The sequence below is a fragment of the Colobus angolensis genome, unplaced genomic scaffold (assembly GCF_000951035.1).
Source record: "Colobus angolensis palliatus isolate OR3802 unplaced genomic scaffold, Cang.pa_1.0 Scaffold37, whole genome shotgun sequence".
In the NCBI taxonomy this organism is placed as follows: Eukaryota; Metazoa; Chordata; class Mammalia; order Primates; family Cercopithecidae; genus Colobus; species Colobus angolensis.
This window is the reverse complement of record NW_012117043.1, coordinates 6,361,934-6,375,244: the sequence shown is the minus strand read 5'-3', so window position 1 is coordinate 6,375,244 and position 13,311 is coordinate 6,361,934. Positions and strand designations below refer to the sequence as shown.

At 47.7% G+C, this 13,311-nt stretch overlaps 1 protein-coding gene across 3 annotated transcripts in view; it reads left to right on the top strand.

The window, feature by feature from the left end:
• MSI2 (musashi RNA-binding protein 2) overlaps nt 1–13,311 on the top strand; it is a 435,331-nt gene that overhangs the window by 355,800 nt on the left and 66,220 nt on the right. For all 3 annotated transcript variants that reach the window (XM_011953723.1, XM_011953722.1, XM_011953724.1), the window contains one exon: nt 8,251–8,365. In XM_011953723.1, coding sequence (XP_011809113.1) covers nt 8,251–8,365 — 115 coding nt within the window. The remainder of the gene's footprint in view (nt 1–8,250; nt 8,366–13,311) is intronic.

The window sequence follows — 13,311 nt, the reverse complement described above, 5'->3', positions numbered from 1 at the left end:
TTCTCCTGCCTCAGCCTCCTGAGTAGCTGGGACTACAGGTGCCCGCCACCTCGCCCGGCTAGTTTTTTTGTATTTTTTTTAGTAGAAACGGGGTTTCACCGTATTAGCCAGGATGGTCTCGATCTCCTGATCTCGTGATCCGCCCATCTCGGCTTCCCAAAGTGCTGGGATTACAGGCTTGAGCCACCGCGCCCGGCCGGTGCCACACATTTTTAAGCAACTCCGAGTAAGAGCTCACTCATCACCAAGCAGGTGGCCCAAGCCATTCACAAGGGATCCACCCTCATGATCCAGACACTTCCCACCAGGCCCCACCTCCAACACTGGGGAGTACATTTCAACATGAGATTTAGGTGGAGACAAATATCCAAACTATATGACCACCTAAGTTTGCAGAGGGCAGAAGGGCTCGTACCAGTGAGGGAAAAGGACTGCAGAGTGGTTAGGGACCCTTCCCCTGCCAGACTGAAGGACCAGGGCTTCCCAGCACAGCTGTCAGGATTTCCAGGGATGCAATTGCTGCTTCACCAATCCCCCAGCCCCTTAATGGCGTCTTAAGGCCTTGCCCTCACCCGGCCACATACTCACACTAGTCAGGAATCCATCTTGCCTCTGGCTCTGGGCAAGAAAGCATCTGGATGGAATTGAAACCCTGGACCAGATGTTAGAACTGAGTAGAGGTGACCTGGCTCTCTGAAGGTCATACAGGGAGTAATGGTGACACGCCCATCTCAAGTGGGAGCTGCACATGGAGGGGGAACCGAGGTTCCTGCGTTTCCCTCCCTGGGCCACTCCACCTCCCCTAGGTGGGTTCCACCCCCTCTCCTTGTTACCTCATAGCCTCTTTCTCCAACTCATTCAACAGCTCTCTCAGCAGCACCAGCTTCCTGGGTATGAGACCTGAGCCGCGGCTTGGCCCTGCCCTCAGAAGCCCCCCACACTGGTCTAATGCTCTGCTCTTTGTTGCCGTCTTGCAAATCCTAGTCATTGTTGGACAAAGGACCCCTCATCGTCTTTTGGCCGTGGGCCCTGTTCGTTCTGCTATGAGGCTGACTCGGGGCGAGGTGCCGTGCAGGTACACAGTAGGAGAGTTGAACCCCGATCAAGGACTTGTTTTGTGTTTATCTTCCTTGCTTTGCAAGTTCCTTGAGGTTGGGTCTCCCCAAATCTTGATTATAAACCTGCAAGAGCCTTACAAAATGTCCTGCTTTTTGTGGGGTCTCCAGAAAAGGCTTGTGATTGGCAGAGGGGGCAAGAGAGCAGTGACCAGGAAGAAGAAAGGCTGTGGCCACTGGATGGCAAAGGAGGGGAGGGCTGTGTGGGGAGGTGTGTGTGACGCGTGGTCCCTGGAGGCCAGGCTCACCCCCTCCTGCCTCAGTAGCAAGATGTGTGTAGCTGTCAGGCTCTAGGCAAGACACTTAACACTTGAGTAGCATCTCCCCTCCTCTTCACCATCTCCCTGGGCAGGGCTCAGGGCCTAATGGCCAGAGGAGAGGATCAGCTTGGGGCTTCAGAGAAACAATGTTGGCCTTGAACCCACCAGAACCTGGCTGGGGAAGAGGTCAAGCTGATCGGGGGCAAGACCAGGTCAGATCTCTTACATCTATTAGGAAACGCCACGGAAGGACAGGTACCCACCCTAGAAACTGCAGGACATTCTCTCCTCCTGAGCCCTTTCTTCCCTCTGTTCCCCTCCCCTTTCTGTTAGCCAGACAGTCAGACGGTCAAGGTTGATACCTGAGCACTGGGGAATTTTATCCATCGAAATAGGCCTCTCCCCCTGGAGGACTAAACAGTCTCAGACACGACCTGTTTGGAGTGAGAAATGAAACTGCAAACACTGGCCTCTTCAGGCCAAACAGGCTTTCCTTGTCCTAGATGGTACATCAAGGCCACAGGTCCAGAGCTTGGATTTCCCTCTGGGCCCTGAGGCCGCATGCTGACTGGGTTCTTTTGTACAGAGACCAGGGAAAAACAAAAGCCCCTTACTTCCCAAAGCTTGGCATACTTCTCAGACTGCCAGCCACCATCCCCGAAGACGCCAGGGCAGTGAGCTTACCTTCACAAGGGCTTCGGATCCATTGGGGAGGAGTGGCCACTCATAGTAGCTGCAGGGAAGGTGTTCTTGCAGAAGCTCCAGCACCTCCTCTGAAAGCCAGTGCTAAGCATTCCCCACTAGGGAGACGGTGTAACTCAGGGCCACAGCACCCACTCTCCTGGCTTGGGCTGGGGCTATAGGCAGATCAGGATTAACGTCCCAGCCCTGCACCCAGGTACTGGGTCTGGAGCACAGGTTAGATGTCTGAGTCTGAGCCTCGGTTTCCTGCTCTGTGGGATGGATATATAGCTATAAAGGACATCATCAGGTCCACTGACAAAACAAGCATATGGAAGGTAAAGTATTTTATTAATGTTAAACGTACTGAGACTGATAACTGTGCTATGATTACGTAAGAAAATGCCCTCATGTTTAGGAAATGCAAACCAACTTACTCTCAAATGGAAAAAAGAAAAATCCCGGCCGGGTGCGGTGGCTCATGCCTGTAATCCCAGCACTTTAGGAGGCCGAGGTGGGCAGATCACAAGGTCAGGAGTTCAAGACCAGCCTGGCCAATATGGTGAAACCCCATCTCTACTAAAAATACAAAAATTAGGAGGGCGTGATGGCACGCACCTGTAGTCCCAGCTACTCGAGAGGCTGAGGCAGGAGAATCGCTTGAACCCGGGAGGCGGAGGTTGCAGTGAGCCGAGGTCGCGCCACTGCACTCCAACCTGAGTGACACAGCAAGACTCCATCTAAAAAAAAAAAAAAAAAAAAAAAAAAAATTCTACATATAGATATAGAGGGCTCAGCAGTGTGTGCAAATGATAAGGCAAAAGTAACAAAATGTTAGCAGTAGGTGATTTCTGGTAAAGGATACCATCCTTGCAACTTTTCTGTAAATTTGAAATGATTCCTGAGTAAGGAGTTGGAAACTGCAAACCTTGCTAAGCTGCTGTGGATGCTGATGGGAGGAGGCATCCAACCCAGTAGGCAGCAAGGATAAGAGGGTTAGTGACCACAGTGGCCACACTCCCATCAGGCCTTTGTTTTGTTCTCTAAAGGAACATGCTACTGCCCTAGGCGTCCAGGGACTAGGTCATTATTCTGAACCCATTACCATGGAGACTATGAGGAAGCCACACCCTGTCTTCCAAGGCCAGTTTGTCATACAAAGCAGCATATTGGGAAAAGAAAATTTCAAAACAAATCCCATCAATTTTGTTGGGGTAGGGGGTGTTGGCACATCCCTGGTATTGGGAGTGTTTTGTGGCATTGCCAGCTGCGCACCTTGAAAACAGAGACCTGGTCTTTCTGGTGTGAGCAGTCGGTCATCAGTGGCCTCTGAGGCTTCTTACAAGTGCTCAGTCAGATGGAACATCTCACTGCATTTCTTGCCCCTTGAATAGACTGCTCTGGTCGGTTGCTATTTGAAACAGTAGAAGCAGCAGCCACTGTGAGAAGCTGTTGGTGCAGGAGTCTCAAGGACTGAGACTGGGAGGTGGGCCTTCCTCCAGGGGAAGTCTTAGGAGGTGAGGCCAAAACACCTGCAGCAAGAGGCCTGTTCCCCATGAGCACCACCTTTGTTTTGTTTTAGAGGACCATGGAGAGCCAGGCAGGCCTCTGTGGGACTGCAGTGGGAAGGGAGCCCCCGTGCCCTGCCCTCTGCCGTGTGGTGAGAGCAGCCCTACGTGCCCACTGCTCCAAGGAGCCAGCCAGCCAAGAGCCAGAGTGTGAGGAGTGCCTCCTGCTGCCTTGTCAGCTCACTGCCCTTCACCGACCTCATGTGGTTGTTAGTTTCCAAAGATTATCCCTAGAGCCCCCTCCCACACGGACTCTAGGCTGGCCCAGTGTCACCAGTAGAATGTGTTGGAGGAAGCACTGTGAGTCCCAAGGCTAGGTTAGAAGAAACCTTGCAGCTTCTGCTTGAGTCTCTTGGAATGCTTGTGCTTGGGACACTTCCTCTAGGGACTCAGCCGCCATACTGTGGCAAGACCAGGCGCCGTGGAGAAGCCATGGTGGACGTCTCGTCAGCAGGCCCAGCCAAACCAACGTGGCTGCCTACCATGGGAGCGAGGAGCCATCTTGGGCCTCCGGCCTCGTTGAGGCCTCCTCTGGCTTCAGCCCCAGTCACCACCTGACCACAGCGCCATGAGACCACCAGCAAGAGCCCAGCTGAGCCGGTCACCCCACAGAACCCTGAGGAAGGATAATTAAATTGTTGCTCAAAGCCATTAAGTTTGGGGGCAGTTTGTTGCTCAGCAGTAGATACCTGGAACAGAGTGTGTGGTCAGATAGCCTAAGTACATGACTAGAACCGAAAAGATAGCCTGCTTTTTATACTGTTTGGGTTCTGACCGTAACCCGGGTTGTTCATGCCAAGCTCTCTGGCTTATGCAGGGCCTGGGGGAGGACAGCAGGGGAAGGTGACCCGATGTCTGCTAACTCAAGAGGCTCGGGAGGCTGACAAGTGCAGAAGCAGCGAGGGGCAGGTTGATGTGTGAGTACTTGCGTTCATCTTAGGAGAACAAGACAGTCAGAGCCTCTTCTTTTTCAATACAGTGAGAGCTCTCAGAGAGGTAGAAGCTTTCCTTATTTATCTTTGGGTCCCCAAAGCCTAGCACTTGCCTGGCATGTTGAGTTCCTCTGCATCCACGTCATTGAATTAAGTGGCTGAGTCTTGGGGGTGGAGGGGACTGGACAGGCTTCCTGGTCCTGAGAAGTCTTTCAAGAGGCCTTCAGGGCAGGCAGGTCAGGTTCCCTGCTGTTAACTGTTACCTGCTGCCTTCCCCTGTCGTTCAGATGCCCAGGACAGGCCGGGGTCCCCCCAGAGAGTGCGTGTGCCATGGCCCCTGGCCTTGGGGAACACTCACCGTTGACCCAGTGGGTGGTTGGCACTCAGTCACTGCTGCCCAAACCACCAGCAGCAAAGACAGAGCAGAATTAAACAGAGCTGTCAGCCCTGTTCAGTGAGAGGAAGAGTAGGTGGGTTTGTTTAAAACACTCCCATTACAGTCAGTTAACCTTTATGTTCCCTAAATGAAAATTGTATAAACCTGAGATTTCCGTTGATCAGGTTGCCTAGGAACAGGCAGCAGGTTTTCATAAGACAATGCAGTAGATTGTCACCGATAGGGCTATTAGGAAGTGAGCTGGTTAGCGATATTATTCCCCTTGCTGGTGTTGGCTTTGGGTAATTATCTCTCTGCCTGTGCAAGACACACCCATCTTCCCAGGCTTGGGGCAGGTTCATGCAAATGAGATTTCTCAGCCTGCTCCTCTGGAGTCCTGAAGTCAGTTTTCAACCCTGGGCTTAGGAGAGCCAATTTGGATGAGTTTGTTTTTTCAATCACCTTTTCCCCCCTACCTGCAATGACAACATTCTAATAGCCCTATCAGTGACAGTCTATTGCATTATCTTACAAAAACCTGCTCCCTGTTGCTTAGCAGAAAGCTTGGAAAATAAATAGCAAAATGCCTGATTAAAATTTAAAAACAAAGTAACTCTAAGACAATTTTAGTATGTCTTTTCAGTATTTTTCCCTATATGATATATGCACTTGTTTATTTTTCAAAAAGTCAGTGACATTTGCTTTTTTCCCTCCTGCAGTTAGAGTGACCTGTCATCCTGGTTTGCCTGGGACTGAGGGGTTTCCCAGTACCAGTGCATAATTATTATCAACACACTTTTTCATAGCTGCATAGCATTCAATCAGTGTGGATAAACCAGACTCAGCTAATTCCCTGTTCTTCTGTATTTCAGGTATTTCCTTTTATAAAAAAAAAATAATAATCTAATTCCTGTAGGGCAAATTCCTAGAGGTGAGATTACTAGGTGTATGTATAAATTTATGGCTTTTGATATAGTGTTAGGTTGCCCTCCAGAAAAATACGTGCCAATTTCCACCCCACCGCACCATACCCTCAGAAACCTTTACATCAAACAATGCTTTCATCACTGTCAATCTGCGGGCAAAAAATATGCTTCATCTTGGGGAATGTGTTCTTTATTAGCCGTCTGTGAATTGTCTACTCATGTCTTTTACCCATGGCTCTTTTGGGATGCTCATCTCTTTTAATCTATAGAACTCTTTGTATTAAGCATATTAGTCATGAATGTTGTACCATTTTGTCCATTTTTTAAGGCATTTGTGGTTATTCTTGAAAGAGCAAGAGTAATACCTATTATCGGGTGTCTTTGAAGAAAGGGGACTTATATCTTAGGTAATTAGAGCATCCCCCTAAGGTTGAGCACTAAAATATTTTTTGATTGAAGTATTTGAGATGAGACTATCTCTAAAACGGATAACCCATAGAGGTCCCTTTTTATTTCTATTTTATTTATTTATTCTCTTGAGACAGAGTCTCGCTCTGTCGCCCAGGCTAGAGTGCAGTGGTGCAATCTCGGCTCACTACAACCTCCACCTCCCGGGTTCAAGCGATTCTTCTGCCTTAGTCTCCCAAGTAGCTGGGATTACAGGAGCGTGCCACCACGCCCAGCTAATTTTTTTGTATTTTTAGTAGAGACAGGGTTTTGCCATGATGGCCAGGCTGGTCTCGAACTCCTGGGCTCAAGCAGTCTGCCTGCCTTAGCCTCCCTAAGTGCTGGGATTACAGGTGTGAGCCACTTTGTCCAGCCTAGAGGTATCTATTTAAACAATGTATATTGCATACAGTTTAACTTTTTCTTGATATCTCAGGCACACTATGAACAATAGTAATTTTCTGTATTACAGTGATACCTCAGCAGCTGTTGAACTATGTAGAGCTTTTGCTCCTATACCATATGGCCCAGACTGCTCTTTAAATAAGATACCTGATTCTTGTCTTTTCTCCATCACTATCAGGCTATCATGCAGTTCCTTTTGGCTGTTAAAAGCATCCATGCTTTACCTTGCAACATCCCACCTTCATCAGCAGTGGGATTGATTACTGGCTAACAGTGCTTGTTAAATTCCTCTGTAAACAAAAAGCAAATAAGTGCTAATAAGCACAGGCCTAAGGTGCTCTGGTAAAACGGAGCTTCTTCCAAGGGCCACAGTTTTACTTATTCCCTGAGGTTTGTATTTGGCATAGTTAAGGTTATTAAATAAGTGACCTCTGGGTATACAAGCAGATTAGCATGAAGAAATTTTAGAGTCGGAAGAGAAACAGAAAGGGGAGATTAGCAATCACTTGAAAATGTAGCTGCAAATGAGAAACTAGTAATCCCGATGAACAGAATCAGTATTTAATCTTATTACTTCCCTCAGGAGTGTGGTAGTGGTGTAGGTTTTGTGGAAATGTGGCATTGCTGACCTAGAAATTCTAAAGATCTGGTTTGTAGGCCTAAACCTGTTGGGGAGGGCTTTCAGCATGTTACACAATAATTTTTTTTTTTTTTTAAAGACAGGGTCTTGCCGTGTCAGCCAGGCTGGAGTGCAATGGCATGATCACGGCTCACTGCATCCTTATCCTCCCAGACCCAGGTGATCCCCCTACCTCAGCCTCCTAGGTAGCTGGGACTACAGGTGTGTGCTACCACACCTGCCTAGTTTTTTGTACTTTTTTAGTACAGATGGGGTTTCACCATGTTGCCCAGGCTGATCTCAAACTCCTGGGCTCAAGCTGATTCACCTGCCTCCACCTCCCAAAGTGCTGGGATTACAGACATAATCCCCCACACCCGGCCAACACAAAACTTCTGATGCTCTGTTTTCTCATCTGCGAACTGGGGCTAAGGCTAAGTGGTCTGTCTATTTAATAAGAGTTGGAATCAGATGGCCTGGCATGAAGAGTCACTGGCCTGAGGGAATGTTAGGGACATTTGTAAATGTGTAAAGGCTGCAAAATCCTGAGGGGTTATTATTATTGCTAGTGTTGTTATTTTTCACAGACACATCCAACAGCCATTGTCTGCCTCCTTATCTGTCATGCTTTCTGCACGAGCGTCAAGCTGAGCTTCAATCTGTGTGTGTATCTTCGGCTCACGTCCTCGCCACCCCTCCAGAACCCAATTTCATCTTTGTAGGTTTTTCCGAAGCAGGATTTGCACAAGTGGCGTGTTTTCTTAAGTATTTATTTTGCAGGCCATTTACTCTGCACGGCTGTTTTTACAGTGGGTAAGGAGCAAGGCTAAAAATAACTTAGCTCGTAACCAGATCAGTTCTGCATTTGACATTTACGTGGAATTCATTTGCATCTCATTTGTTCGCCTTTCTGTTTAACAGGTAGAATGTAAGAAAGCTCAGCCGAAAGAAGTCATGTTCCCACCTGGGACAAGAGGCCGGGCCCGGGGACTGCCTTACACCATGGACGCGTTCATGCTGGGCATGGGGATGCTGGGTGAGTCTAGACAGGACTGCAGGTCACCGTGGACTGGTAGAGCTATGGAGGCCTCTACTCCCAATTGGGTCACCTACCAGTGGGGCAAACTGCTTCACCTTTCTGAGCCTCAGTTTCCTTGTGTATAGATGAGGATGATAATTCCCCATTCCGAGACAGTTGTGATGATTGAGTGTGTGTGTAGGTACGTGTGCGTGCATGTGTGTGGGTGTGTGTGTGTGTGTTTGTATTTATAATTTTGCCCCATGCCTAGCTTATAGGATATGTTAGACTGTTTTCTCTCTTTTCCATCTCCTTCCTCAAAAGAAGGAAAAGTTCCCCTCTCTCTGCCTCAGCCCTCTCATCTGAGTGGGAGTTCTTAAGATGTAAGGACTCCTGGCTGACTTAACTTGTGTGGGCTGAGGCTACATTTTCTAAAACTTGGGAGAGGAGGGAAGTGGTAAGGGTGGGCGATAATCCTGTCTATTTAAATGATTAACATTTTTCTCTTGGGATATCAAAATTTGCATTTAAATGGATGTTTTAAATAGCCTGTTTTACTCTTTATTTGCCAAAAAAAAAAAAAATGATGAAAGACAAAGTGTGTTTGTTCTGACTAAAAATGATTTCTCCTGGCTTTTAGAGAAATTGAGTTGCATATTATGCCCCTTTCCTTAAAGGTATCTCTGTCCGTCCTGCGTAGATAATTGAAAATCTTACCGCTTAAATGGCATGAAAGATGGAGAAAGCAGTGGAGATGTGTAATGGTGTAGGTCGCAACAATAATTAGAAATTTAAAGGCGAGAGAACGGTATTTTAGTGCAAGTTATTGTGTGTCAGGAAAATACTAATTAAATGGGATAAATGATAGTTAATGGTAAAATTCCATTCAGGCACATGAGCTGTCTAGTGTTAATGGGTTTTCATTTGGTTTGGCTAAGAGTCCCACTTCTATATTGTTTGATAAGCCCTTTCTATATTTTCAGATTTGCTGCTGTTTAAATCACTTCTGGCTTAATTTTAAATTTATAAAACTTTTTGTGGTCTGACAAAGAATTGTATCTACTTGTCTGAGGAAATAACAAGGGCAGGTAAAACTGTTTTGAGGAACTTTATGAAACAGAAAAGATGCCAGGAGAATATTAAAAATGGCCATTCATTAATTCTCCTCAAATGAATTTTTTAGGCTTAACAGAGTTTCAAAGATAAATCCTATTGTAATTTTTTAAAATTGGCCAGATGTTTCTAAAACTTACCTCTGGAAGAAGAAACAAGTGAGAATAGATGAGAAAATGTTTTTAAAAAGAGGAATGAGAAAAGACCAACAGTGAGAACGTAACACAAAGCTACAGTAACTAAAACAGTATGGTACATGGGAATGCACCAGTTGATAGAAAAAGGTAAAAAGTCTAAACTAAATATATCTATGTTTAAGAGTATGTTTTTAAAAATCAGTGATAATTATTTCCTGGTTGACTACAAGATAATTACTTAGCTCCTCCTTTAAAAAAATAATTTTTATTAGGTCTTTATGTTTTATATCAAAAGAAACTCCAAGCTGGTATTTTTAAATGGTGAAATCAAACCTGAAAGAAGGAGAGTTGAGCTGAGTGCAGTGGTGCTCACCTGCAATCGGGAGGCTGAAGTACAAGGATCGCTTGAGGCCAGGAGTTTATGGGCCAGCCTGGGAAACATAGTGAGACCCCCTCTACAAAAAATAATAAACATTAGGCTGGGCACGGTGGCTCACACCTGTAATCCCAGCACTTTGGGAGGCCGAGGCAGGTGGATCACCTGAGGTCAGGAATTCAAGACCAGCACGGGCAACATGGTGAAACCTCGTCTCTACTAAAAATACGAAAATCAGCTGGGCGCTGCAGCACGTGCCCATAATCCCAGCTACTCAGGAGGCTGAAGCAGGAGAATCGCTTGAACCCAGGAGGCAGAGGTTGCAGTGAGCCAAGATTGCACCACTGCACTCCAGCCTAGGTGACAGAGTGAGACTCCATCTCAAAATAATAATAATAATAATAATAATAATAATAATAATAATAAGCATTAGTGGGGTGTGGCAGCATGCACGTGTGGCCCCAGCTACTCAGGAGGCTGATGCAGGAGGAAAGCCTGAGCCCAGGAACTCTGGGCTGTGCAGACTGGGTGTCCCACTAAATTTAGCATCAAAATGGTGACCTCCTGGGAATGGAGGAACATCAGGTTGCCTAAGGAGGAGTGAACAGAACCAGGTTAGAAATGAAGCATCTCAAAACTCCATGCTGATCAGAGTGGGATCGTGCCTGTGAGAACCTACTGCACCACAGCCGGGGCAGCATAGAGCATAGAAAGATCTGTTTCTGAAAAAATACAAAATAAGAAAGAGTTGGGGGCTGAGCACGGTGGCTCATGCCCATAATTCTAGCACTTTAGGAAGCCAAGGATTGCCTGAGCCCAGGAGTTCGAGACCAGCCTGAGCAACATGGTGAGACCCTGTCTCTCTCTCTCTCTCTCTTTTTTTTCTTTTGAGATGGAGTCTCTCGCTCTGTCTCCAGGCTGGAGTGCCATGGCGCGATCTCAGCTCACTGCAATCTCCACCTCCCAGGTTCAAGCAATTCTCCTGCCTCAGCCTCCCGAGTAGCTGGGATTACAGGTGCGCGCCACCACACCCAGTTAATTTTTGTATTTTTAGCCAGAGACGGGGTTTCACCATTTTGGCCAGGATGGTCTCGATCTCTTGACCTTGTGATCTGCCCACCTCGGCCTCCCAAAGTGCTGGGATTACAGGCGTGAGCCACTGTGCCCGGCGACCCTGTCTCTTTAAAAAAAAAAAAAGGCAAAATAAAAATTAAATAAGAAAGAGTTGAGCCTATTACCACCTACTAGGTTTTACAGTCTTGAATTTAAAATGAGCATAAAGGCCCTACGGCATAAAATGGAAGGCCTTTAGGATCCAAATCTTCAGGAAATTTCCCACCTTTCTGAGTCTAACTTGGTACCCTCTGCATGCTGGGAAGAGGGAACTGGTTTTCATCTGGGAGAAGCAGAGGTGTGAAGCGGAGCCAGCTCAGCTCCTGTCAGTTGACAAAGAGCAAAGAGTGCTCAGCCTCCCAGACTTCAAGCAAAGGCTCAGGCCCACATCTCCGTAATCACCCAAGCTTGGATCCCTGAACAGAAGGGCACCTAATGTTTCATCATGGGAACCTAGGTGAGGAGGCAGGGCAGGAGGCATGGGTCAAGAGCACCTACTGCATGACCAGCCCTGAGCTAGCCTTGGGACATAGTGCTTCACAAGCAGATGTGGTTCCTGCCCTCAGCGAGCTTGTGGTCTATACAGAGAGCCCAGTGTGTAACAGTGCATTGCACAGATGCCTAATGATCATCATAGAGTCTGGGGGTGGTTGAAGAGCACATCTTGAGGAGTGGAAGCCAGTCTTAGGAATCAGGGAAGTGGCATTTCAGCAGAAATGAGAAGGATGAGTAAGCCAGGGGCCTTCCATTTGGAAGAAACAGCCTTGGAACATGAGGACCCTACTGTCGGACCTTGAGAGCCAACCAGCCTGGCCATGTGTGTGTGGGAAGAGGGGGAGAGGCAGGCCAAGGGGCTCCAGGGTTGGCTTTGCCTATAGCTTGTGGGCAGACCCAAGTGACCCCTTCCTGAGAGCACCTACTGAGGTGGTAGGAGACAGCAGTGGTCCCTGTGCTTGTCTGGACAGTATCTGAATGGCGCCTGCTCGCTGGGGGACGGATATGTGATGCCTGCCAGGAGCTTGCTCATCTGCCCAGCTCTTCCCTCATCTACTCACAGTTCAAGTTATGACTTCCCCAAGCCACAGTAAAGAAGGAGCTGTTAGGTGAAGATATTGTTGCAGTTCAGAGCCTATTGTTTTTGAGTTATAACCTTCCCAGCCCCACCCTGCTGCTGAAGGCCTTTGCCTTTTGCCTGCTGTAGCTGTGGTTGTGCCTAACCCCAGACCCTATCCAGCCCAACCCCAGGCCACAGAGGCACTAGTCCTCTTCTAACAAAGCAGAGAACCCTTTGGATGGAATGGATGGGGTCGGCCGTAGCCAGAGCAGGGCTCCACCAAGGGAGGCCGTGTGGTCCAGAGGCAAGAGCTTGGAACTTTGGAATCAGCAGACCTAGACTCTTCACTCTATCTGCTGTGTGATTTGGGGCAAGTGGCTTAGCCTCTCTGTTCTTCATGTATCCTACCCATGGGGTAATAATCTTACTTCATGGGGTTGTTGGAGGATAAATGAAATTGTATCTTGCCTGGTAAATGCTGTAGTCTAATCCGAGATGCCATAGCTAGTAAGATATATGTTCATTTACTCTTCGGAAAGAAAAAATATGCTATTAATTAAACTACATAATGCTTTCTTATCACATTGGCTGCAAGATAGATCCCACTTTCACAGAAGTTGAAGTGTGGAAAAGATGTGTGTGTTCAAATCAACAAGGTATCGTAGTATGTACTCAAGCCGGGAGTTGTTCTTAACAAGGTACTAGGAAGCCCTACCACTTGGACTTCCTTACCACCCATGGCTGAGAACACGGATGTGACCTGTGCTGTGGCAACTGCAGCCTCTTTCTCCTTGTGGACTCCCAGCCCAAGGAGTTTGGATTATTCTTGAGTAGCCACCTTCTGACAAAGATCTATGTGCTGGATTCCGGGTCTCATCAACCCTGGGCCCTCCTGAATTTCCCAGTGACTGTGGTGAGGCCATCCATATGCACTGAGCAGGGCCTCCTAAAAGGTCCCAAAATGTGTCCCCCAGCCAGGAACCAGCTCAGCCAGAGGTCCAGGCAGAAAGGATGAATCAGATACAGTGTCAAGCTGTATCTGAGGAGATACAGGCCTCCCCAGCCAGCACAGAGCCTCCTCCTGAGCCCTCTGTAATGCACCCACTGGGAACTCCCTGGGCTGCCCTCTGTTTTGCCCATTGGTGCAGCTTGGCACTCTGGGTCTATGAAC